Source organism: Patagioenas fasciata, chromosome 12 (genome assembly GCF_037038585.1).
Source record: "Patagioenas fasciata isolate bPatFas1 chromosome 12, bPatFas1.hap1, whole genome shotgun sequence".
Lineage (NCBI taxonomy): Eukaryota > Metazoa > Chordata > Aves > Columbiformes > Columbidae > Patagioenas > Patagioenas fasciata.
Window position 1 is genome coordinate 5,575,457 of NC_092531.1, and position 24,621 is coordinate 5,600,077.

The following is a 24,621-nucleotide window of genomic DNA, read 5'->3' on the forward strand; positions in this document are numbered from 1 at the left end:
CAGGAACTTCTAGTGAAAACAACAACAACAACAACAAAAAACAATTGCAGATTTGTGTCTTAGAGCAAGCCCCTTGCTAAGCCTCATCTCATTGAGCCACGGCTGGAACTTGCTCCCTTTTCAGATCTGCTCACTGAGCACTCTCACCCTTTTAGAATCATAGATGGTTTGTGTTGAAGGGACTTTTAAGGTCCACCAGTGCCCCCCCTGCCATGAGCAGGGACATCTTCACCAGCTCAGGTTGCTCAGAGCCCCGTCCAGCCTGGCCTGGGATGTCTCCAGGGATGGTTCATCCACCACCTCTCTGGCCAACCTGGGCCAGGTCCTCACCACTCTCAGGGACAACAATTCCTTCCTCATGTCCAGCCTGAATCTCCCTCCTTTTAAGTCTGGAAAAGCTGCACTGAGGTCTCCCAGAGCTTCTCTTCTCCAGCTGAACACCCCAGCTCTCTCAGCCTGTCCCCCAGCAGAGCTGTTCCAGCCTCGGGTCATTTCTGGGGCTCCTCTGGCCCCTCTCCAGCAGGTCCATGTGTGTCCTGTCCAATTTCTCACCCCAGCACCCCAAGTCCTTCTCCTGGGGCTGCTCTCCATCCTGCATCCCAGCTTGGACTGACACCGGGGCTGCCCCAACTGGGTGCAGGACCTTGCACTTGGCCCTGTTGAACCTCAGGAGGTTCTCATGGACCCATTTCTGGAGCTCCCATGTCCCTCTGGATGGATCCTGTCCCTCAGGTGTGTCACCTGCACCACTCAGGTTGGTGTCACCCACAAACTTGCTGAGGGCGCACTCGATCCCACTGTCCATGTCGTTGATGTCCATGTCTTTTCAGCCCCCTTTAGCATCGATCTGTGTTTTGCTGCACAAAAGTTGTGGCTTCACCCTTGCCTTAAGCTGATCTAAAGCTTAAGGTGTCCATAAGGCAGCAGTCGGGAGCCCTGCCCTCCCAAAATTGTCTGCTCATTGCTGGGACAAGCGCAGGACGGATTTTGCAGCCTGACACTTTTCCAAATTCCCCTGACCAGGGAGATGCGGGCACTGAAGCTGCTGTCCCAGCTCTGGCTCCATCGCCACAAAGCTCAGTCCTATCGCTTTGAGATCTGGAGATCTGGCTGCATCTAAAGGGTAAGCGGCACAAAAATCACTCGCAACGCGCCAGGTCCATGGCTCCGAGACGCCAGCCGTCCCCGCACAGCGCCGGCTCTCTATGCGGAGGATACGGAGAGAATTTGCTGCGATGAAGACGTGGGGGAATTTTATCGGAAGGGTAAAAACGGGGAAAAAGAGCAACAAAAAAACCTACTCAGCGAGGGAAGCGCACTGAAGTCTCGTCTGAATGCAGCTCAGCCTCACTGGCTTGTTCAGAAGCAAAATGCAAAACAGTAATAAGAAAAAAACACATATATCCCACCCATGGCTTCAGATTCCCCGTTGGCTGCAGCGCTCCAGCCCGGGAAACCCTCTTCAAACCAACTGCGGAAGCGGTTTTTCCTTTCATGGGAAAACCGCTTGCTTTTTATTTTCTTCCGTGGCGCTGCCTCCCTCGAGCGGATCCACCCCGGCTGCCGGAGGGGACAGGATGCCAGAGCAGATGGAGCAGCGTGTCCTGGCAAATCCCCCATTTGTTCCTAACAAATGACTCCTGGGCTGTGTGTTTGCAAAGCTCTCACCGACCTGCCAAGAGGAGTTGGGATTTGCCCTCGAACAGCTGGGCCCGGCGAGGGGAGCGGGACCGCGGCGCTGCAGCGGCGCTTGGCAGCCGGGCCAGCGGTTAGGGCAGATTTACAGGAGCCTGACATGGATTGGAACAACCAGCGAAAGCGTTTCCAGCCCCTCTAGTTTTACAACAGCGTGAAAGAGCCGTGCGCTGAGCGAGAGGGAGATAGATGTACCCTGAGCTGCTCTGTATAGCAGAGAGATCCGCACCACACACAGCTGACCTGCTGTACCCATCTGGGGCTGGACGCGCTTCTCCCTCTTGCTATTTTTTGGCTGAGCCACGTTACTTGACTCGTTTCCACCGCTCCACACCGATGCCAAGGATTTTCATCTCGCATCTGCAGGGTAGGAGCTTGGAAGGTGAGAAAGAGCCAAAGCGAATATCCCCAGCCAGCGCCTGCTGAGTGCGAAATGCCAGCGCCGCGTTATTGCTGCCGGTGTGACGCAGGTGACCGGTTGCAGCCAAGGACTCGCCCAGCAGCTCCCACACCAGCACGGCCTTGTGATGTCCCACCGTAAAGCTGTGGGACAAAGCCACCGCCCAGGCCTGGTGGCAGAGGTGACCCATCCCCTCTCTGCTATGAGGTTCAGGCAGTGGCTTCTTCAGGCAGGTTTTGTGTCCCAAGGTTCTGCCACTCCCCAAAGCTCCTCAGCAACCTCCTCCCAGGTGGAACTGGACATCACTGTGTCCCCATGTCCCCCTTACTGGCCCTCAAAAACACCAGCCAGGGTGGTTTCTCCACTGACAGCTTTCATCTGAAACCAGGACCAAACCTTCAGCTCCAAAACTTTCCAGCTCCAAAACCTCCCAGCTCAATGTGATCCCGAGGCCAAGGCGGATGCCACAGCTGCAACTCGGGTCGACGCTTCCACACCGCAGCTTTCATCTCCGCTCCCAGGGTACGTTCCTGTGCCAAACTCCGCCGTGTCCTGCATCTTAAAAACCTCCGTCCTTCCTCTGGCATCTCGCTCCCAGGAGGCAGGGAAGGAGCCCCTTGTTGAGTTGTACACTTAATGCTTCCTATCGAACCCACCCTGGAAAGCTCTGATCCTGTCCTGGTGAACAATAAGAGCAGAATATTTCTGCCGGAGCTGAGAAAAAGTTGTAACCCTTTCCTCCGCCTGCAGGAATTTAGGGAGGTTTTGGGTAAAGTCCATTTTCTGCCAGGTTAATGGGCTGAACTGCTCAAAGAAGGGGCCGGTGAAGCACGTGGCCAGGGCCCGGTGGGAACCAAGATTCCTCTTAGAGAGCAGCGAGAGGTGGGATTTGCTCGCTGCAGCTCCTGAAACCGCTGCCGCAAACCGGACAGAGACACATGGAGATGTTCTGCTGCTGCACGACGCGTCACCAGGACCGAGAGAGCGTGTAACAAGCTGCTAATGCTCAACCTGTTTACCATGGAATCATTTCAGTTGGAAGAGACCATCAGGATCACCGAGTCCAACCATAACCCACCCCTGGCACTGCCCCATGTCCCGAGAACCTCACGTCCGTCTGTCCAACCCTCCAGGGCTGGTGACTCCAGCACTGCCCTGGGCAGCCTGTTCCAATGCCCCACAGCCCTTTGGGGAAGAAATTGTTCCCCAGATCCAACCTCAACCTCCCCTGGCGCAACTTGAGGCCGTTTCCTCTGCTCCTGGTGCTTGTTCCTGGGGAGCAGAGCCCGACCCCCCCTGGCTCCCAGCTCCTTTCAGGCAGTTCAGAGATCAGAAGGTCTCCCCTCAGCTCCTGTTCTCCAGCTGAACCCCCCAGGTCCCTCAGCCGCTCCCATCACACTTGTGCTCCAGAAACCACCTCCATGGACCTCATTCTGAGAAGTCACTGGAGTTGTTACTATTTCCTACCCAAAAATCTCTCCCTGTTTCTATTGAGTCCCCTAAACTCAACGTCCTGTATGATCACCACGAGCAACGTCACCTGTAGACGCCTCTGGACTGCATCTGCGCTGTCTTGTCTCATCATCAAGACCAAGACGGGCGGCGTGGCCGAACGACAGGACTCCTGCGCCTCCACGGCTCGCTCTGCGGCTCAGCTCGCACACCCGTACCCACCTGCCCCGTGGCAAAGACGCTTCTCGTGTTGGCAGCTCCTCAGCTGACTTACGCTCTCAGCAGAGACGCTGCCACCAGGACACCAAACACGTTAATCTCCGTTACATTTCCAAAGCTGCCTGAGTATCTAAGGGGTAAAATACTCATTTCTCAAAGTTTCACTCAAGCCGCTCTACAACCCACAACACAGTAAGTTTAGGAGACGGGGAGCAAATTTAATCACAGCTACTCCACCCCGCACTGCTCATCAGCACCTCAGCAAACCTCAGACTTGTAGTAAGAGCCCAAAAGCCGTATCCAGTCTGCCCGAGAGAGAAGACAGAGCCTGTCCCCAGGAAACAGCATCTGCAGCAGCAATTTTTTAAATAAAAGGTCAATTTAGAGGGAAACCACATTCCCTCTCCACAAGAGAGCAAGAATACAACCCAGCCAGGAGTCTGATGGGGGACGTTCCTTCCTAATTTCAACGGATCCCATCATTACAATCCTGAGGGTGTCAATAAAGCAGGTGCCCGTACTCCAGGCTTTGATATTGTCTGTACCAGGAACCAAATCAGCATTCAGGGGAAGGCGGCTACAAAGTCCCCCTACAACAAAGTCCAGACCCTCAAGGAGAAAACCCACACTCCTCCAATTCGGAAGGTGGAAAGAGAGGGGTTATGCAATGTAGCGATGGCATAGAAAGAGAAAATAATAGATGATTCAGCCTCTTCTCAGGCCTTCTGTCACCTCGGAGCGGGTTGGCGATGAGGCGGTGGGCGAGCAGCTGGCACAGCTCACCAACTGCTGCTCCAGCCCACTGTTCATAGTTGAAAACCCCACGTACCTCTGCGCACATCCCCACCGCCTTCCTCGCTCATCCCATCCCCACGGTTGCAATTTGCTGCTAACAGGTTGGCGAGATCTGGCTGCGAAGGGATTAGCAGGAGAAAAAAATAAGGAGAAGATAAAAAAGCAGATCTCAAGGCAGCTTAAGAGGCTCAGAGAGGCTGAGGTTAAACGCAGCGGCTGAGTCCGAGCTGGAAAAGGGAGCGGAGCAAAAACGGCCACAGATTTGCCCTCGCGCTGGAGCCGTCACTTTGAACACACGCGAAGTGACTGTCAGATGGCCCCAGCAGTCACCCCAATCAAGCTGTGAGCAGGACTAATTGCTAATGAATGTTCCCTACGCTTTGTTTTCACCGTCCCTCACCTCCCGTCACCACCAGGAATAGCAGCAGGGCTGCCCGGCCGCCCCACGCTGCAAGAGCAAAGGAGGGGACGAGCCACGACCAAACACGAATCCGCCTTCTCTGACAGCTGAGAACATCAACAAAACTCCTGCTCATTTTTCCCTTCCAACAATCTGTTGAAGTCAATATTTTTTTCCCTGCCTTGGGTGAAGGCTGCAGCGGGGGCCGTGTGGTGACAACGTGGGGACCCTCAGCTCATCCCAATTCCATCTCGGCACTGAGAAAAGAAACCAAAAGCACGGAGAAGGGTTGTCCTGAGCCCCTCTATTTCTTCGCCCTTCCCAATAAGCTGCGCTTGGGGTGCCAGAAACCCAAGGCAGGGGAATCGAGAAAGCAAAGGAAAAGAGAGTGGAACCATCGCTCAGTGCACCTGAAGGACAAAGGCACCGCGTGCAACGGCGGCACAACACCGCAACGCTCCCTGGCAGCCTCGTTAGCGACCTTTCCAGAGCATCCTGCGCTCTCATTGAAGGTCTCCGGACACAAAAAGAGGAGGAGGAAGAGAGCCAGGGTGGGAACAGCGATGAAGCCAGAGCTCTTCACACCAATCAACAGCGCGACAGCTCGGCCGGAACGCAGCCCACTGGAAACCGCCGTCCTTCATCGTGTCCCCACCGTCCTCTCCATCACACCGCGGCCGTGGGGCAGCGAGGAGGCGGTGGGGACGTTCTGCGAGGTTAATAATGGAAAGGGTTGAATCATTTTCCTGGCGCAGGGGAGCACGGCTCGCTCTGCCAGGACACCAGCTCCAGCGCTTCCCGCTGCTCCCCGAGAGCTCCGCAGTCAAAGAGGCAGCGCTGGAAAGCAGCGCTGTCTGGAAAGAATAAAGGCAAGCGGAGCCCATGTGTTGGCAAGAGAGCTCACCGTAAAAAAAGCCTTCAAAGGGAAAAAAAACATAGTCATCTTGGCGGAGACGGCGGCCCCTCCGAAAGAGCAGGGCTGCTGCACCCGGTGGCCATAAATCAGCACTCCCCAGCAGGCAAAAACATGCGCCGGGCTCTTCCCCAGGACGAGAAGCCCCTCGGCCACGTGCGAGGGGACGCGGGACACCCCAGGGAGCTGGGGACAAACACCATCACCCCCTTTTCTGGGTGATTTGTGGGAAAGGCGGATCCGCTCTTCTTTCACGCCTCATAAGCTTCATAGCCGTCAGACTAACGTAACAGGTAATTAACTACTAAACAGCCATTTTCTCCTCCTCTCCGGAGGGAAATTGTTCACCATCCAGCTAGAAAATGTTTCTTTAGCGGTTTGGGAAGAGGAAAAGAAAATGGGGAGTTTCTGCCGCAGCCTGAGGGGCATCAGCAGCAATGCCAGCGACACAGACATGGGGACGCAGGAGAAACGGAGCCGTCGGAAACACCAGAGGTGATGCTGGTCCGGTTGTTGGTGCTGCTGTTGGTACCACCAGCAATAACCCTCAGATACCTTTGGCAGCTCCGTTATCACAGTCTGTCTGCAGGCAGGAGTTAGATATTTAACATCCAGAGGGGAAACTGAAGAAACCGCATCCTCGCAGGGTGCAGAACCAGCCCTGGAGAAGCACTGTGCCCATGCGGTGTCCGTCCCGGCCACTTTTCCATGCGTCGAAGCGTCGTTTTGCTGTCTGACAGCAGGAATCTCCACCGCCTCTTTGAAGTACGTTCATTTTGGGAGTTCTCCAGTCAATCTTCCCAACCCAGCCTTGACCCAAAGTGCTGCTGTTTGCCCAAAGGTGACACCCGACCGGTGACGTGAGCCAGGAGATCCAGGTTTGTCACCTTCTCCTCAATCAGACCTTTGGGGAGGGCTTGCGGAGCACCGAGTGCTTCACTGTGAGGTTCGATCGCGTTGCACTTTCAACTCTGAGCACATTTACAGCATCATCTTTGAAGGACCTGTTCCCTCTGCCTTCGCACAGGCCAGCCAAAAAACATCAAATTTTCCTAAAGAGACCTCAAAGCAGATCCAATTTTCTAGAAACACTGATTTTTCTGGCCTGAGGCAGAAATATCCAGGCACCCGAGAAGCTCTACGCGCTGCTTTTGGCCACGGAAGAGCCCGTGGATGCAGAGCATGGGTTAGAAAAAGGATACGCACCGACCTTCGGGCCAAATCAACAGAACGAGCGAAAAGAGAATTAACAAAAAAAAGCAGGATCGCAAAGAAACACAAACAAAAGGCGGCAGCCAAACTTTTGTTTGAAAGCCTGTCAGGTCTAGACTGCAACGTGTGAGGAAGGAACAGCTCGAAACCACAGCTGCTAATGGTTATGGATTTGGCAATCAAAATGTCTTTTGTTAAAAAAAAAGAAAAAGAAAGAAAAAAATAAGTTAACTGCCTTGCTATTGAGGTTACAAACCGCAGCCTTGATGCATTGTTGCAGTCAAACATCCTCCCCGCCGCTCTGAGCGCTCGCAGCTGCCGCTGGCACGGCCCGGCTGGCACGGGCTCCTTCGCGAGGACGCGCGAGGGATCTGGGGATCCTGTGGTGATCCTGTGGTGATCCTGCTGTCCTTCCCCTGCCTCCCCACCGCCGGGACAAAGCAGATGCAGGGAGGGATCCCACGCACCAGCCGGTCTGACCCATCCGCTGGGTGTTCTCCACCTCCCTGGCTCTGTGATTGGATTCAAAGGGCAGGGGAAGCAATTACAGAGTAATAACAGCACTTTGAAATGCAGATTAATATTCCAGCTCGTGCACTGATTTGTAAAAGGCTGAGCGGTCTGCGGGAGAGCTGGGGGACTTGGCAGTGCCAGCAAACGCACCCACCCCGCTGGCCCCGAACCTGCGGCCACCAACACCCTCCCACAGCTCAAATCCCACCCGAGAAACCCCCGACCGGGGCAAACCCGACAAGAAGGGCTTGAGATGTTTATAGAGAGCCTGAGGAAACCGGGTGGACCTGGAAAAATATTGGGTGGTGTACAAGGCGCAGCCGAAAGAGCCGTTTTCAGCCTCCCGTGCCGAGGGATGAAAACGAGCGAGGAGGAAAGAGACAGCGGGGAGGAGAAGATGAGAGGAAACCTGGGCACCTGCTCCTGCCCAGAACGTCAGCGCCCTGTTAGATACAGCCAGGCATGTTCAACAGCTCCAGCAAGTCCCTTCATCCATCAGAGCTCAAAGCAAAGGGGTAAAAACGGCGCAGCACACAACAGAGATCGGCAGAACTTTGGGGAAAACCCCATTCTGGTGACCGCGTCCCTACCCGGGTCTCCCTGAGGTTTGATCCTAGCAACGTGATGGGATTTCTCAGGGCAGGGCCAGGATACGCACCTGAGCGACCGCTCTGATGGGGGTGACGAAACAGGTGACACGTCGAGGAAAGCAGAAGCAAGCGGAGTCCTTGGGCGCTCCTACGTTTGCTGCGGGGGTTTTATTCCACGGCTGGCAGGTCCCCCGTCGTTTGGGGACATCAACCAAGGGTGGTCACAGCTCAACCAGAGCAGCAGCCAAGCTCCAGGTCAATTCGATCTAACGCTCGGTTTCAGGATTAATAAAAACCAACACCAAGAAGGCAGCAAGTATCGTGACCACATTTGAAAGGAGAAAAATCCACCTCACAGATCACTGTGGAGATGGTAGCAGAGGCTAAGTCCACAGTCATCATTAATTAAGTCATATGCTTCAGCCTTGGCTTCGTTTTTTCCCCTGGGTCTGGGAAAGCAGAGGAGAGGGCAAGCTCGCCTCTATCATTCGATTCCTTTGGCATGTTAATGCATTCCTAAATTAATCATCATCAAGTGACAATCTCTCCTTCATCTTAACAGCCCGAGCGGTGGCCTCGGAAAACCTGCTGGCTCAGGCGAGGCAGCTGGAGCCTCCGCGGGGTCTCCGCTGGAAACCAAAGCGCTTCGCGTCGGGAAAAACTCCCCCGTGTTTTATCGGCTCTAATCCGAACCAGATGCTCCACGCCGCTCCCAAAACCACCAACCGGGGGGGATCGGTGCGGCGAGGAACCGAAAAAAGAGACCCCCGGGTCCCCACAAACCACACCTGATACCGCTCGGAAGATAAATTTGGCTTTGGGGAACTCAGGGACCTGCCAAGTTCAAAGGCCTTGCACTGGTTGGCAACCATGAGCAGCCCCCCAGATGGCTGCGGGAGGAGGTTGAGCTGATTTAGCCCTTAAAACCCTGCAGAAAAGAGGGGCAGGAACAAAACTTTGGAATCGAGGAGGTAAATCCGGCGTGTGGGGAGCGAGCGGAGGCGCCAGGGCAGCCCAGCACCGCACGAACCAGCCAGGAAACCCCTCCTTTGGGGACAAGGTCCTCGTTAAAAGTCTCGATGTATTAGCATGTTCTTTGAAGCGCACGTCAATGCACATGTTTGTGTTCCTCCCTCTCATTAACTTCTCTCTTAGGAAAACATGACCAGTGGGCTATTGTTCCTTTATTTGGAGATAATCTCAACAGGCACCTTCTGCAGTCTAAATATAGACAATTTCTACCCTTCTCCTGCGCTCCTGTTTGAGAATTTAAAGCGAGTTCTGGATGCTTGGTGCCCAAGCCTCATTTTTTCTTGCTGTTATTTTCACCGGGGTGGGCAAGAGATTAAATGCAAATTTCCTGAGAGGGAAAGACAGAGCCTATTGAAATGATAGTCGCAGTCTCGTGGCACAAAAAATAGCTTAGACGTGTTCCCTTGTGCAGATTTAGGACACTAAGTGATCGCCTAGAAATGAAAAATAAACACTTTACTCCCGTCAAACATAATTACCCAATATTTCAAGCCGAGATAATAGCTCCATCTCGATACCGGCGTGTGTGCACGCTTGCATTCAAAATAAGTCCAAACACACCTATCAACGACTAAAATAGTGGCAGCAGAAATGTTCCTTTTTTCCAGGTGAAGTAATAGTCTCTCAGATCAAAGTCGTTAGCCAAACGAAGGCGGGATTCGGAGCGCGTTAAAGCGGCGTAAATGGGAATAGTTCCTGTTTGCTTGAGCCCCTCGCCAGCCCCAGCGAGCGCGGCTGAAGTCACTGACACCTCGCGCAGGGAACGAGAAGCAAAAGCGGCTCCACGTTCTGCTCGAGGTGCCGGTGACGTCAGCCCGGGGCGAGGAAAAGCCACCGTCAACGCTCACATCTCAACAGGGAGGGCAGAAAAATCAAACCCCACCAATTTGCAGGTCACCTTCAGCGCGGCAACAAAGGGATCGTTGTGGTGTCGAGCAGGGTTTTTTGGGTGGCTGCCACGGGGAGAAGGAAACGAGCCCAGAACGAGGTGCGAGATGTGCAAAGCTCCGCTGGAAATATTGAGATGGAAGAGCGACGCGGAGGGAGCTCCGGGTACCGCAACCATGCGCTGAATTGGAAACAGCTTTTGCTGTGATCAAACCAGGTGACACTCGATACCCGGGCTGGACTTTCCCACCTGATAGCAACTCCTGCTCCCAGACGGCTTCGATACAAAGCTCGCAGCTTGGAGTGGTACAACGAGGCGCAAAGAAGCTCTGCCGGGGAAGCACCGCGTTATTTTCCACGTGGGAAAGAGACCCAGGGGAACAGATTAAAGCCGTTCACGCAATTAGCGGCACAGCCGGGATTAGGGCGATGTCATCTGACGTGCCGCTGATTCTAATCGCAAGGACGTCCCTTCTCGGCTTCTCCTCCGCGACCAAAGGTCCTGTTGTCATCGCTTCTCCTGATGATCCACAAACCACTTCAAAAACATAAATCGGTCTTTAATGCTCTACGTGGGGCAGAGCTGCGAGACTGACCCCTCCAAAGGAGCCACGCTGGGCCAGACTTACAAATAACGCAGCTAAATAACGGGTCCATGATAATAAGAGAAGCTCCTGGGGCAGGGTCGGAGTCTACTGGTGTGGTGAAATGGGGCGTTGCTGCTTGATTTGGGCTTTTTTGAGCACAAGTTTAAAATATATATATATTAAATAACGATAGAAAAATCCCAGCAGGGTGCCGCTAACATCTCGATTAGCAACCTGGGAGAGGATGCGAACAGCGAGGAAATTAAATCTGCAGACGGTACTAAACAGGGAGAGGGTGACAGCATCAAAAGGACCGTGAAATAATAGAAATGTCACAGGAGAGACAGACCAGGATGAATCTCCCTTGGTCGCAAGAGTCAACACAAACCTTGCGGTTGCTGGAAACAGCAGAACCACCATCAAAAGCCAAGGAGCACGTCAGGGAACTATTTCACCTTGGGGTGGTGGGTACAACCCGCAAACGGGGCTTGTGAAATGATTTATTCCGGAAAACACAGACGCTTCAAATGGGAGCTGAGAGGAGGAAGGTGTGAGACAAAGTGTAGCGCCCCAAAAAGACCTCGGCGGTAGCTTCACCTCCGAGAGTCTCTCCTGCTGCATCGCATTAATTACCCGCTAATATCCTGCGGATATTTTGAAATATTTCACATTCTTTGCACACCGTAAGTGGTGAAAACTCATCTTCCTTTCCCTGTCCCCCCACAGCGTGGGGGAATCTTCATACAGCAAGAAATGGGAGGATTATGCTGCTGATGAACCTGGGCTGAATCACCAGCCTGAGCAACAGGGATTTCCTACTCGCAGCCACATCCAACCCGTGTTTCTGTGCTGGTGCTGCACATTTTCCTCACCTTGCTAGCACTCGCAATTAAATTAAGCTCAGCTTCCTTCAGACGCGCTCACTGCTCATCACAATCCACAAAAACACACATTTCCTCATAGAGCAACTTCAGAAGGACGCTCAGACCTCTGAATTCAATCTTAGCAGCTAGGGAAACAAATGCTGCGTAAAGCAGTCCTGGGGAAAAATGGACAAAACCATTGTAAAAAGGCAAGAAATTAGGAATTCTAAAGAGTTTGCAATATGGGAGCAGCAAAAAGGCAGCGAAATATGAAGCGCCGTGGCATTGCAGTGCTGAGAAGAAAGGAACATCTCTCGCCGGCACGTCTGGTCACAGCGCTCCTGGAACATTCTGCTCTTCCCCCAGTGCCTCTGTGGCCGAGCAAAGCGGGAGTTTACACACAACATCACTTGCTGGGGGGCTCCTCCATGGGAAGATTAAAAGCTTGTTACCTACAGCTAAACTTCCAGATCGTAAGGAGCTGTCGCAGCCATTTTACCAAGGCCTGAAGAACACAAGGACAAGGAGGAATTGTCGGAGGGAGAAAAGTACTCGTGAGAGACCACGATGTATTTCCCACCATGTCACAGACAGAAGGACGAGAATCTCCATTCAAGACCAAACTGCAAAGCAGCGGATGCTACAGAAGAAAAACCCACCGCTGGCCCCAGTGTCCTTTCCTGGCTCGTTCCCCTACAAAGCTCCTGCAGATTTGCCTGTGTTCCAGTCCCAAAGCTCCCTCTGCTGCTCGTACTTTCAACCTCTCCCACTTCCGCCCGCGACTGAGACACAATCTCATCAGAAATATTCTCCTCACCTCTAGTTTCCAGGCATTTCCCTCTAGTAAAACACCTCGAAGGCTCCGTGAGTTAATATTATTAACACAACCCACCGCTCCGGATTTTTGGGCGCAGAGTCGGGCGCAGCATCAGCGCTCAGACCTCAGGAGGTCTCCAGCAAAGTGGGGTCGACACCGTTCAGCTGAGGTTGCTCGTGGCTTTGTCTTGATCACAACCGCTCCTCGACTGTCCTCCCAGGGAATATTTGTTCTTAAGTCACACTGAAACCTTCCCTTTCAATTTATGACCCTCCTGCCATGTATGACGCCAAAGAGCCTGGCTCTATCTCTCTGTAATACGCAATATTCACCTTTCTCTAATGATCAGGGTCCTCTCCTCATCTCCATCACCTCCCCATGGCCAGGCCGGTTCACAGAGACGTCTGGCAGCTCTCAGTGCAGCTGGTGCACATCAGCACCCACGAACTCGTAGGAGCTGAGATTTCATAGGAGATTCCTGCGCCGACCCCCATTCCCTGCAGGTCTCTCTCCTTCTCTAACCACGAGATCATGCCAGCAAAGCCTCAGGCAAAGAAAATCTCAGTAGCTCAACCTGATCTGTGTCCCTGGCCTCCAGCTCACCTGCCACATGCACAAAAAGGTCTTTTAAACATCCTTTGGGAGTCTTAATCCACTGTAATCTCCAGATACTCTCCAAAAGTGGCCAAACGGGTACATGATCCCTCCTAATCCAGAGCCCTCCATGCAACGGGAAGATCAGTTATACCCAGTGGTAGCAAAATATTGCTGCCTGCCCGGCAAAACTCAGAGCAATCCTTTCTATCGGGACCCCGGGAAGTTTCAAGAGAAATTGGCGCTTTGGAAGTCACCCTGAGGGAAGATACACGCTCCCGATTTTGCCAAACAAGGATGAAAACCAAAAATCCAACGTTAGGGCTGCTGTTTTGCGCCACCCAGTGCGGCTGCAGCATCCTGGCACACGTCCATCCGTGTCGGTTTAATGAAGCAAGTGTGAGTCCTTCTTGAAAAGAGTTTCAGCGTACGTGAGAAACCAGCTCCAATCAAACCCCCTCGCTGTGGGAGAGGCTGGGGATGGATTCAGGCTCTATTAGCCCACCGCTCCCTTCCACCACTGCCCAAATGCGTTTTCTCAATACATTTGCTTTCTAGCCGTACAAGTCACCACTTCTCCAATCACAGCCGAAAATCTCCGTTCGGCACCCGCTCTAGAGCATCTCACAGAGGCGAATTATGCAACTTTAAAGCTTAAAAAGCTAACGCAAAGCTCCCGAAGTTTTATTTGCTGTACTCACCTGCTCGCTAAACTGCTCTTGCGATAAACAATCGGTCACGTCCACGCAGCCCAGGAGGCATCCTGAGGGATAATCGCTTGGGAATTCCACTTCTGCGTGAAAAGAGATCTCTCTGAAGGGGGCGCACGTCCCCATGCACAGCCGGGGCTTCTGACCCCCGTGTCCTCCCCTCTGCTCCACACTCTTCTAACTCTTGAGGTACAAGAAAACACACAGTGACTTTAACACCCTGGTGTTGTTTTTTTTCAGCACAGGATATTGGCCGTGACAGGAGTAAGGTTGGGAGATTTGATTCCATATCCACAGAGGAACACACAGCTAAGGAGGAGCCCCTTGCCCTGCTGAGGGAGCAGACAGTCCTGCTGGGTGACATTTAAACCGGGTGACACGCCACAAACAGGCATGCGGTGCAGCCACCAGTGTCCTCCCACCCAAGGAGAGAATAAACACTTTCCCAAGAACCTGCGGCTTTTCCATTCCGATTTCCGCAAGCTTGGAATATATGAAAATCCTTTGACATCACCGCAAACAGGCTGAAGCACAAGCTGCTTTACACACTCGACAGCTTGTTGCTCGAGCTGCTGTCTAATGCTACCGCAGAAATCAGGTGTTTGTGCTCGGAGCACGTGACCAGCTAAAGGATGGAGTTCAAATCTGCCACCGTACCCGCGTGGCTGGCGAAACGCAGCGAGGATGAAGAGGATTTCAAGAGCAGAAGGTTGAAAAGCAAAGCAGTAATAACCGCTCAGCAGAGAGGGCTTCCTGACACTGCTCATTACAGGGCTCAATGTAGCAAATAACACCAAGATGCAAGGAGAGGAGCTCACCTTTGCGGAGCAGCATTCTGTAGGTGGCCTGCAGTTCAGAGATGTCCTGAGGGGAAGGTCTTTTAGCGGTGGCTGCGATCCATAACCGCCCTCTGTGAGACGTGTACCAGGTCCTGCCCTCCACCCTGGAGAACACAAAGGAGAATTGAGACCTTAAATTTCAGCAGAAATCACCCACACGGACAGATTTTACAACAGAACGTTTCCCTCCACAATTCCTGCTGCTGAGCTTTGCCCTGACTATTGAAACTCAAGCAATGTGTCAGCGCTACGGAGAGAAGCTGAGACGGGCAAGAATAACGCCACAAGCAGAGCGTGGCCTCACCGCAAAAAAGACATCAATCCCCGGCCAGTACAGCAGGACCTGGACACGTGTGGAGGATAATCCGCTCACACCATTCCCTCACAAGCTCAAAAAGTCACGCACAATAAGCGTGCAATTGAGGGAGTCATCACGGACCACACATCTGCATGGGGCAGTCGGTAATTGCAGCTCCTGGGGATCCCAGAGCACCTGGATGCAAAATCTGGACACATTAACGTTTCTAGCATCTTTAGCTTGGGAAGTGCAAAAGCTTTGCTCTCTTAAATGAAAAATTCTGTGAAGGAAAAAGAGAAAAAAAGGCTAAAGGAGGTTCTTTGTTCTGCGTTAGAGAGGTGAATTAGCATGCCTGGGATGCTGGGCAGAAGGAGCTTCTCTTTGTAACCTGATTCCAAGCCCAGAGTGGGAAGGTAGCGGCAAGGTGTGTGTGCATGGGGTTGTTTCTTAAACAAAGTAACCGTTGGCTTCTTTTTGACAGACAAAAAGAACATATTTCACATTTTCCGCTTATTTGCCTTGCCAATTGTAGAAAGGTACGCTGTGACTATGCCGCAGAAATCTCGGCCTCTCGCTCCATTTAACCAATGTGAAAAAACTTGCACCTTCCAAACCCCAAAAAAACTGATTCCCCGGCTTCTCAACCCATCAGTCCGCTGGACAAAGAAGTGCAGCTGCCAAACCTGGAGCTACCAGCAGCTTGTCCAAAGCACAAAGGTCCCCTCAGGAACACAAACTTTCCACCCCACCTACGAAGCAAGAGCTGAGCAGGATATCTGATGGTTCAGACCAGCCCTTTACCTTTTGATTCCTCTGACGAGCAAGGACGCCCAAGGCTGGTGCAGGCTGAGGCACCAGCCGTCGTCCGAGATCTCCTGCAGCTCTCGGTCCTGGATCCGCAACCTGCTCCGCTCCGGGCCGGGCTGGTCCCCACCGTCCAGCGACGGGAGGCTTTTCCTGGGCGGCAGCACACCCGTTTGGTCCACCCACTTCAGCGTGTCCAAAAGAAAAGAGAAAAGCATTAGTGCCTCTCTAGGAACGACGTAATCGAGTGCAGGTCCTATGTGAAGCTTTACTTCATTCAAGGGCAGGGGTATTACTCTTTTGGGGATCAGCCTCACGTGCCGTGCTCGGGCAGGAGAAAAACCAAGGTGGTGCTCTGCCCTGCGCTGCATTCCCTTTCTGTGCACCACAGCTAAACCACAGATTTAAAAAATACATCTACCTGCTGGCATTTCAGAGCATTCACAGGAAGATACAGTTTTCAAAACATACTTACAATGATCAACACGCAAAACAAGGAAACATCCAACCCCCAAATGCTTAGTAGGCACCAAGCAACCCACGACTGAAGGGGAATTGGAGGGTAGAGATGATGCCCTTTGCAAATTGAAAAACTGGCAGCAAAGGCTTCATAAAGAGCTGAAAAAGTGACACAGCCTTAGGCTGATTCACAGAAATTCTTGTGAGTTCCTGAAGATGAGAGGCAGGAGACTAAAAACCAGATAAATCACCTCCCAAGAGCAGGGAACAGAGCAGGGCATCGGTAAAGCTTCTGGCCCCAGCTCAGGGGGTTAATGATGATCTCTCAGACACAGGGGAGGAAAGAGGCACTACAAACATGCTAGATACACAGTGCTTAAGCTCAGCAGTCCCAACGTTAGTCCTTACTCTGGTATAAACCATTCAACCCATACTGACCAAAGGAGCAGGCTGAAGAAGACGGGGATTCACCAAAACACCAGAATTCAGCGTCGTCTTAGCTTCTGGGCTCCCCGCTGCCTCGCTCAGCGTGCCACAGTTAATGGCTTCAATGGTTTCGTCCAGCCTGCAAAGCACAAACGAGAGGCATGAAAATCCCCTGCTCCCCCCGGCAACGTCTCCCTGCTCCCCACACCCACATTTCTGAGCCAAGTCATCTTATCACCACCTCTCCTGGCCAAACGATTTCCTCGCTTGCTCCGATTTCTAATTGGAGCAGTTAAATCTATCACAGAAACTCAGCCTGCTTTGAACTTGAGACGAATGTGTTCTGTTGAGATTGGCATTCCGCAGCATCTCTTTTCAGGGAGGCTTTATCTTTAACAGACCAGCTACTGAAACCTCACACAAACCTCGCTCAGCTGGGTTTAGGAGGGGGTCTCAGCAGAGCTGTGCTGGAAGAGATGATGCGCTGCAAGCCAAAATAAACCCTCACAGAGTCACAGAATGTGAGGGGTTGAAGGGACCTGGAAAGCTCATCCAGTGCAATCCCCCCATGGAGCAGGAACACCCAGCTGAGGTTCCACAGGAAGGTGTCCAGGCGGGTTTGAATGTCTGCAGAAAAGGAGACTCCACAACCTCCCTGGGCAGCCTCGGCCAGGCTCTGACACCCTCACCACGAACAAGTTTCTTCTCAGATTTCAGTGGGACCTCCTGTGTTCCAGTTTGCACCCATTGCCCCTTGTCCTGTCACTGGGTGTCACCCAGAAGAGCCTGGCTCCATCCTCCTGACACTGCCCCTTTCCATATTGATCCCCAGGAATGAGTCCCCCCTCAGTCTCCTCTTCTCCAGCTCCAGAGCCCCAGCTCCCTCAGCCTTTCCTCACACGGGAGATGCTCCACTCCCTTCAGCATCTTGGTGGCTGCGCTGGACTCTCTCCAGCAGTTCCCTGTCCTTCTGGAGCTGAGGGGCCACAACTGGACACAAGATTCCAGGTGTGGTCTCCCCAGGGCAGAGCAGAGGGGCAGGAGAACCTCTCTGACCTACTGACCACCCCCTTCTAACTCACCCCAGGTCCCATTGGCTTCCTGGCCACAAGGGCACAGTGCTAGCTCATGCTCATCCTGCTGTCCCCAGGACCCTCAAGGAAGAAAAGGACATAAAACTGCACCAGAGGTGCCCTTCAAGGGATCCGCTTGCTCTCTTACACCCGTTCCTCCTCATTCAGCCTGTGCAGATTTCCCCCCACGTGCCTCGGCGCTGCGGTTCTCACTCACTTGCTGTGGTACTCGGCCATGTTGGCATCTTCCTCCAGGACCTGCCGGCCGGCGAAGTCGATGGTGATTTTCCTGGCGAGGCGGGAGGCGTGCCGCAGCTCCCGCAGCTCCCGCTCCCTCCTCTGCAGAGCCTCCCGCTCCTGCTTCGACAGCCACTGGTTGGAGTCCGTGGCAAAGTAATCAGATTCATCATCAATGACCTGGGTTCGACGCACGCTGTGAGAAACAACAAAGGTGACTTATCCCGCCATGTCATTGATGCTGTTTCAGGAGCGTCTCCCAGCTCGTGTCTTACCTCGTCCTGTCAAACTCCAACAACTTGTCTTTGTGTTTCACGGCCATCTCCAGGCCTGCCTTAAGCCGCGCTTCTTGGCGAGGCAGTAAGTCTTTGCTTACGGCGTCCAAATTCCCCAAACTCTCAGCGCCTGAGACAGAAAACAAATCACAGCTCAACAGGCAGTCGTTTCAGGCCCAGCCTTGGTGGGCCCGGCTGCAGAAATCTCTCCTAAAACAAACACCATCCATGGAGCCTTGCACCAGTTCAGCACCTTTCCAAACCAGGTGTAACCCTGATTTTGCCTCTAGTCCCTTTGACAAAATCCTTCCTCCAAGTAGAAGGAAGCATTTAAATACCATAGTGACAATGCGTTGAGAGAGGTCTTGCTCTTCAGTTCTCCACCCCTCCCGACAATTTGGGCTGTTTAAATTCTGCCCATCACCAGCCGCAAGCCCCGAGTCCCCTCCTGAAAGCCAAATTCTCTCCCGAGTGTTGTCACCTCCACACAAGACTCCTGGTCACACTAAATGACCCACAGTCGTCAGTTCCAGAGCAAACCATGCAGCTGCCACCAGAGCCTCTTGTAAGCGAAATCCTCCCCTGACACACCTCAGCGGGTTTTTCAGACCATTTGTTAGAGACGGAGAAATCGATTCCCAGCAACCATCTCTTCTTCATCACCATTTCTGGCCAGGAGCCAAAACCCAACCAAACAAAGGGAGGGGGGAACAAAAACCAAGCGTGTTCGCATCGAAGCCACAGCGGAACAAACGGATGGATTTCGCAGAAGACATCACACAGGCTAATGATTTTATTTTGAGGAAACACAAAGCCTGTATTTCCCTGTCATCGCTGATCCAGTTTTTCACTCCCAAGACAAATAATTACCCACATTTCAGCTTTTGCCTGCATGGATAAGGGTGATAAAACGGGGAAGAAAAGTGGATTCTGAAGTATAGCAGGATCTATAAGGGAAGATTATAACCAGACCAACTCCATGATCTGTTGCTCTCAAGGACTTACAGGACCTCCCGCCATCTCAGCAGCTCTAAAGAGAAGCTGACATCGAGACCCAGAGTAAATATTTTTCCAGTTCTTCAGCAAAGTGTGTTTTTCAACCAAGAACACTGTGACCTTGGCTGTGTTTCAGCTACACTCAGACAAACAGGTCCTCGCTGGGAGATTGGGTATTATTTCCTCTTGCTTTCCTTGGCTCTGTTCCTATTTTTAGCTCCCGAGATAAGTGTTAGACAAGAAGAGCCTTTAGAAAATATTCCCCAGCACCTCTCCAGACCCAGCGAATCAGCCGGCAACACATCATCATTCCACAGGAGCCTTGTCCTCATTTTCAAAGACTGCTACGGCGATCCAGTTCCTGTCACTGATTGAGAAATGCCTAACGAGCAGCCCTGGGGGCTCTGGGTAAGGACAATACCCGCTGCCGTTTGACACGCACAGTTGTCGCCTCTGTGGAAGCCCAGAAACACTGGCGAGCGCTCACAGAGGGGACACAACGTGCTTTGATCGCCCACCACAGCCAGCGTGCAGCAACCGAGGCGGGAAAGCCTGAAGCAAATAACGTTCACAAATTGTCCTGGCAATTTACAGCCCAGAGAAACATCCAGGTGTCCGCTGCCAAGAGGGAATTACCATTAGGCTTTGTCAGCAACTCTTTATAATTTGGATGAACAACAGAAGCGTTTTAGTTGGAAAAGACCTTTAAGACCGAGTCCAACCATTACCCACCCCTGGCACCGCCCCATGTCCTGAGAACCTCATGTCTGTCTGTCCAGCCCTCCAGGGATGGTGACTCCAGCACTGCTCTGGGCAGCCTGTTCCAATGCCCCACAGCCCTTTGGGGAAGAAATTGTTCCCCAGATCCAACCTCAACCTCCCCCGGCGCAACTTGAGGCCGTTTCCTCTGCTCCTGGCGCTTGTTCCTGGGGAGCAGAGCCCGACCCCCTCCACACTACAACATCCTTCACCAGCTTTGTTGCTTTTCTCTGAATGGATCTGGACATTCTGGACACGCACAGTCTCACCCCTACACGGTTTCAAGGTGAGTGTAGCACAGGGCTCCTGCTGTTGCGCTACTGATTGGATTCGTTATATTACAGATTCATAACTGCTACTGACCCGCCATGAGCTTCTTCAGCAACTTCTGGCTCTTGTTCGAGTCCCGTTGGAGAATGTCCTGCTCTTCTTTAGTGCACACCTAAGGGAGAAAATGAGGATTTAGGAAGGATCTTGAGCAGCTTCAGAGCCTCAGACACCAGCTTGAGGTGAACTGTTTAAAATGGCCAGGACAGTCCACGCCTCCTTTCCTTCGGTGTTATTTATGCAGGGAGAATCTTGAAAGCCGGTTCTTTATTCCTGAGAACTGTACAGTTTGGTGTTTCTTGGTGCTGTGGGTGAGCACATTGCTACATGACCTCAAACTGCACTCAGAACCTCCCAGAGCAGCTGAACAACGCTTAGCGCAGAGATCCTCTCTCAGTTGGCCACTTCAAGTTAAACAAATCTTTACAAATAGCAACGGACCTGCTTTTAAACATTTTCTTCACCCAACCAATCTCCTCTATCTCTGCTAGAGGAATCTTGATCTCGAGAGGCTAATTCAGCCCCAAAGTGCGAAGCGAACCACGTCACGCTCCAGCGCAGCAAATCAAAACCGCCGCGTTACTCACCAGAGAACCACAGAACAAGCAGGGCCCGGAGCCCTCCTGCTCGCACACGATGCGCCCACAAACCAGGCAGTTGTTGACGAGCCTGTGCTTCTGGCCCAGGCACTCGCAGGCGTGACGCCCGGGGATCAGCACGGCCAGCTTGTCCTGCCCCTCCTTGGTGTACAGGCTGACAAATTTGGGCTTCTTCTTCGAGGAATTGCTGCTGCCCACGCTGTTGTTCTCCTGTGCCTGAGAAACAAAAAATTCAACAAACAAACTGTACTCACGCTGCAATCCCAGTAGCAAAGGGAAAGCACCGGCCATCGAGCAGGCTGGGCGACTCAGATCAGCGTTATTCCGCCTAGCTGGAGCGAGACTTGGCCCAGACCCCTGATTAAACGGAAAGACAAGCTTAGGCCTGCCAGAAAACCTCCGAGGAATCTAAACAAAGCAAGAACATCAGGATGTTGCTGATCCACTTGATGTTTGCTGCCTCTGAAAGCTAAAACTGCTTGGCAGGCACGCTGCCCATCCTCCAGACCCAGTTCTCAACCCACGTGTATTTAACAGCTTCCAACAGCAGCTCAGCGATGCCCCAATTGATTTTCAAGGGCCGCTGAGGTCTGAGCAATCCCCTGTTTGTAACTCTGAAGTCCTGTGCGCGTGTCCCCACAAACAGCTGGTGGCAGCAGGACCTCTGGGCTCACAGCCACCTCAGATTTTGTTTTCCATGCATTGCGTGTTCAAATATTTAGCTGTGATGTAAATTCTTCTCATTAAATGACGCGGCATCAGTGAATCTGAGATTCACCTCTCTGAGTTTCGATCGGAGACTGCGCTAGGGGCAGGGACTAAGCTTCAGGTCAGGCTGAAGTAGAGAAACTCTGATCAGAAACAAAGCAAGATTAATTGAGATGATGGCTGGATTAATAATCTAACAGTGGAACTCTGCGTTTTCTCCCTCAGACCTTACACCTTGATCAAAGAAATAAAGGGTTCCTCCTCCCACTTGACGTCTCCAGCATGTACCGGCTGAGAAGCAGATTGTTGAGAAGTTAATTGCAGGAATTAATTACAGCACAAAGCTCCTGCTTTTCTCTTTTTTCTCTGCATCAAGACATCTCTTGCCTTGACTTTTTCCCTGCTCTGCTCTCAACGGCGTTTCCAGTCCCCCCCAGTTCTGCCCCTTCCAGACCCAAACACTATTGTTAGGAGAAAAATAAACACATAAAGCAAACTTTGGCACAGCTTGCTCGCTTTTCTTTTTAATTAGCTCAAAAGACAACCACAAGGCAATGGAACACCGCTGTCCTTTTTTAATCCCCAGATCAAAACCTGTGGTTTTTTAACCTTTCATACAAACACTTCTACAAATGTTTTAAGCATTTATAGCTTCCTTGCTGCAAAACTCTCAGTGGAAAAACATAACTTTAGGTTCCATCATTTATTCCCACTGCCTGTGGGAAACAGTTCTGCTGGCTAGAGAATAAATCTGCTGCAAAAACCAGCCGTATGGCCGTGTGCTGCTCGAAAAGAGCAGCATTTCCTGGGGTTTAGCATTTCTGTGCTCATATTTCACAGTTTCTTCCATCGCAGCTCAGACTGCTTAGGAACACAGTAAAATAATTTCCCCACAAAACTGAACAGGGAAGGCCAAGGGCCAAACCAGAGCTGCTGTTCTGGGAAACAGGCGCTCACTGCAGCACTCAGATTCATCGGTCTAGCGCCCAAGGATTCCCCTCGGAAGCAGCTTGAAATATTCCATTTACCGATTAAAGCTTTCTTCAGCAGGACCGAGGAGTTTGAAATACAGCAAGAAGGAATGTTCTACCCACTTGGTGGCTTCCTTAATTCCTCAATCTTCACAGCTCTGCTTTAAAGAAATACCTTTTGTCACTAATTACAGCATCGATTTCCATTGTCTGCTTCCTCATCCAGGCTCCTTGACACAGTCGCTACCTGACGATTATTTTACGTATATCTCACAGAAGTGGTGCCATATAGAAGACTGTCTTGTCTTCTTTTTTTTTTTGCAGACGGACACAAGCTTAGAATCTTAGAAGCCGAAGCTTAGAAACACAAGCACGCTTTCAAGCGCACAACCTTCTCCATCAAGACTCTGATTAACGAAGGATTTATATTTCCCAAAGTTCGTTTCCACTTTCCGATCACATCTTTGACATCACCTTTCCTCACCACCCAAACTCAAAGTGTGTCCCCAGCACCAGCGACACGCAGCCTGCCCTTGTGCACCACACACACTCACCTTGGCCAGGTCCAGGGGGGTTTTTACTTCCTCCACATGTGCGCTTGGCTCAGTGTACGCAGGCATCTCCTGCTTGTTCCTTCCTTTGCGTTTAACCTTTTTCGCTTGGTCTCCAGTCCGAGGCACTTCTGAAGGCTCTGGAAGTGTGTGTAAGCACAAAGAAAGCCTGAGTAACTACCAGCAGGAGGAAGATCACAGAATCATAGAATTGTTTTGGTTGGAAAATAACTTAAAGATCATCGAGTCCAATCGTTCCCCCACCCCTGGCACTGTCCCACGTCCCTGAGAACCTCATCTCCGTCTATTCAACCCTCCAGGGATGGTGACTCCACCACTGCACTGGGCAGCCTGTTCCAACACCCCACAACCCCTTCTGGGGAGAAACTGTTCCCAAGATCCCATCTCTAAACTCCGTTTTTGATGCTGAGGGTGGTGAGAGCCTGGCTCAGGTTGCCCAGAGAGGTGGTGGATGAACCACCCCTGAGAACATCCAAGGTCAGGTTGGATGTGGTTCTGAGCAACCTGATCAGGTGGGAGATGTCCCTGCTCTTGACTACAAAGTCTTTGAAGGTCCCTCCCAACCCAAATCCTTCCATGATCACAGAATCACAATTTAGTTCGGAAAAGACCCTCAAGTTCATCAAGTCCAACTGTTCCCCCAGCCCTGGCACTGCTCCATGTCCCTGAAAACCTCATCTCCATCTGTCCAACCCTCCAGGGATGGTGACTCCAGCACTGCCCTGGGCAGCCTGTTCCAATGCCCCACAGCCCTTTGGGGAAGAAATTGTTCCCCACATCCAACCTCAAGCCCCCTGGCACAACTTGAGGCCGTTTCCTCTGCTCCTGGCGCTTGTTCCTGGGGAGCAGAGCCCGACCCCCCTGGCTCCAAGTTCCTTTCAGGCAGTTCAGAGATCAGAAGGTCTCCCCTCAGCTCCTGTTCTCCAGCTGAACCCCCAGGTCCCTCAGCCGCTCCCATCACACTTGTGCTCCAACCCCTCACCAGCTCCGTTCCCTTCTCTCAACTCGCTCCAGCACCTCAAGGCCTTTCTTGACATGAGGGGCCCAAAACTGAACACAGGATTCAAGGTGCAGCCTCATGTCCCTGAACTCTTACTTTGTAAATGAAAAGGGGCTTCACACTGTCACAAAGAACAGAAATAGGATGAGTCACAGGCATTCATGGCACGTAATTGTTTATAAACAGAATAGCTGAGAGAAGCTTATTTGAGACTTTAGCTCTTTCCTCCCCGTGGCACTCACCATCCTTTTTCCGGAACGCGGGCACAGGTTCAGACAGCAGCTGGGACGATTTCCGCCACCTGGCCAGAAGTTCTTCTACAAACTGACTCTTCTTCCCCTCGGTCCCCTGAATGAGGTCAATGACGTACTCCCGGATCTCATCCTCATTTGTTATTGACAAGATGTACCTGTAAGAGGGCAGGACAGAGAAAAATGGGTAAGGTGGCTTTTGTTCTGAGAAAACCAACAGCCTAATCATGTACGTATGGAATTTATCTCTCCAGATCAGGTTTCTGTAGAGACCACGGTAAGAGATGGGTTTATGTGGGGTAAGAGAGAGTGCAGAGGAGGTAATGAAGCTGGTGAGCGGCTGGGGC

General features: G+C 52.1%; 1 protein-coding gene across 6 annotated transcripts in view; it reads right to left on the reverse strand.

Annotated features, from left to right (window-relative positions):
- The window catches only part of TRIP4 (thyroid hormone receptor interactor 4), a 29,296-nt gene that overhangs the window by 3,377 nt on the left and 1,298 nt on the right, over positions 1 to 24,621 (reverse strand). Inside the window, exons 2-13 of one of the 6 annotated variants that reach the window (XM_065847682.2) lie at positions 24,266 to 24,432; positions 23,006 to 23,142; positions 20,761 to 20,988; positions 20,210 to 20,288; positions 18,092 to 18,221; positions 17,797 to 18,012; positions 16,519 to 16,645; positions 15,619 to 15,806; positions 14,499 to 14,623; positions 13,672 to 13,763; positions 12,022 to 12,064; positions 11,951 to 11,967 (exon numbers count right to left, since the gene is read on the reverse strand). In XM_065847682.2, coding sequence (XP_065703754.1) covers positions 11,966 to 11,967; positions 12,022 to 12,064; positions 13,672 to 13,763; positions 14,499 to 14,623; positions 15,619 to 15,806; positions 16,519 to 16,645; positions 17,797 to 18,012; positions 18,092 to 18,221; positions 20,210 to 20,288; positions 20,761 to 20,988; positions 23,006 to 23,142; positions 24,266 to 24,432 — 1,534 coding nt within the window. In that variant the 3' untranslated portion in view covers positions 11,951 to 11,965. Of the gene's footprint in view, positions 1 to 10,439; positions 10,648 to 11,950; positions 11,968 to 11,992; positions 12,065 to 13,671; positions 13,864 to 14,498; positions 14,624 to 15,618; positions 15,807 to 16,518; positions 16,646 to 17,796; positions 18,013 to 18,091; positions 18,222 to 20,209; positions 20,289 to 20,760; positions 20,989 to 23,005; positions 23,143 to 24,265; positions 24,433 to 24,621 lie in introns of those variants that run through there. The other 5 variants (XM_071813711.1, XM_071813709.1, XM_071813710.1 and 2 more) reach the window with 5 other exon arrangements.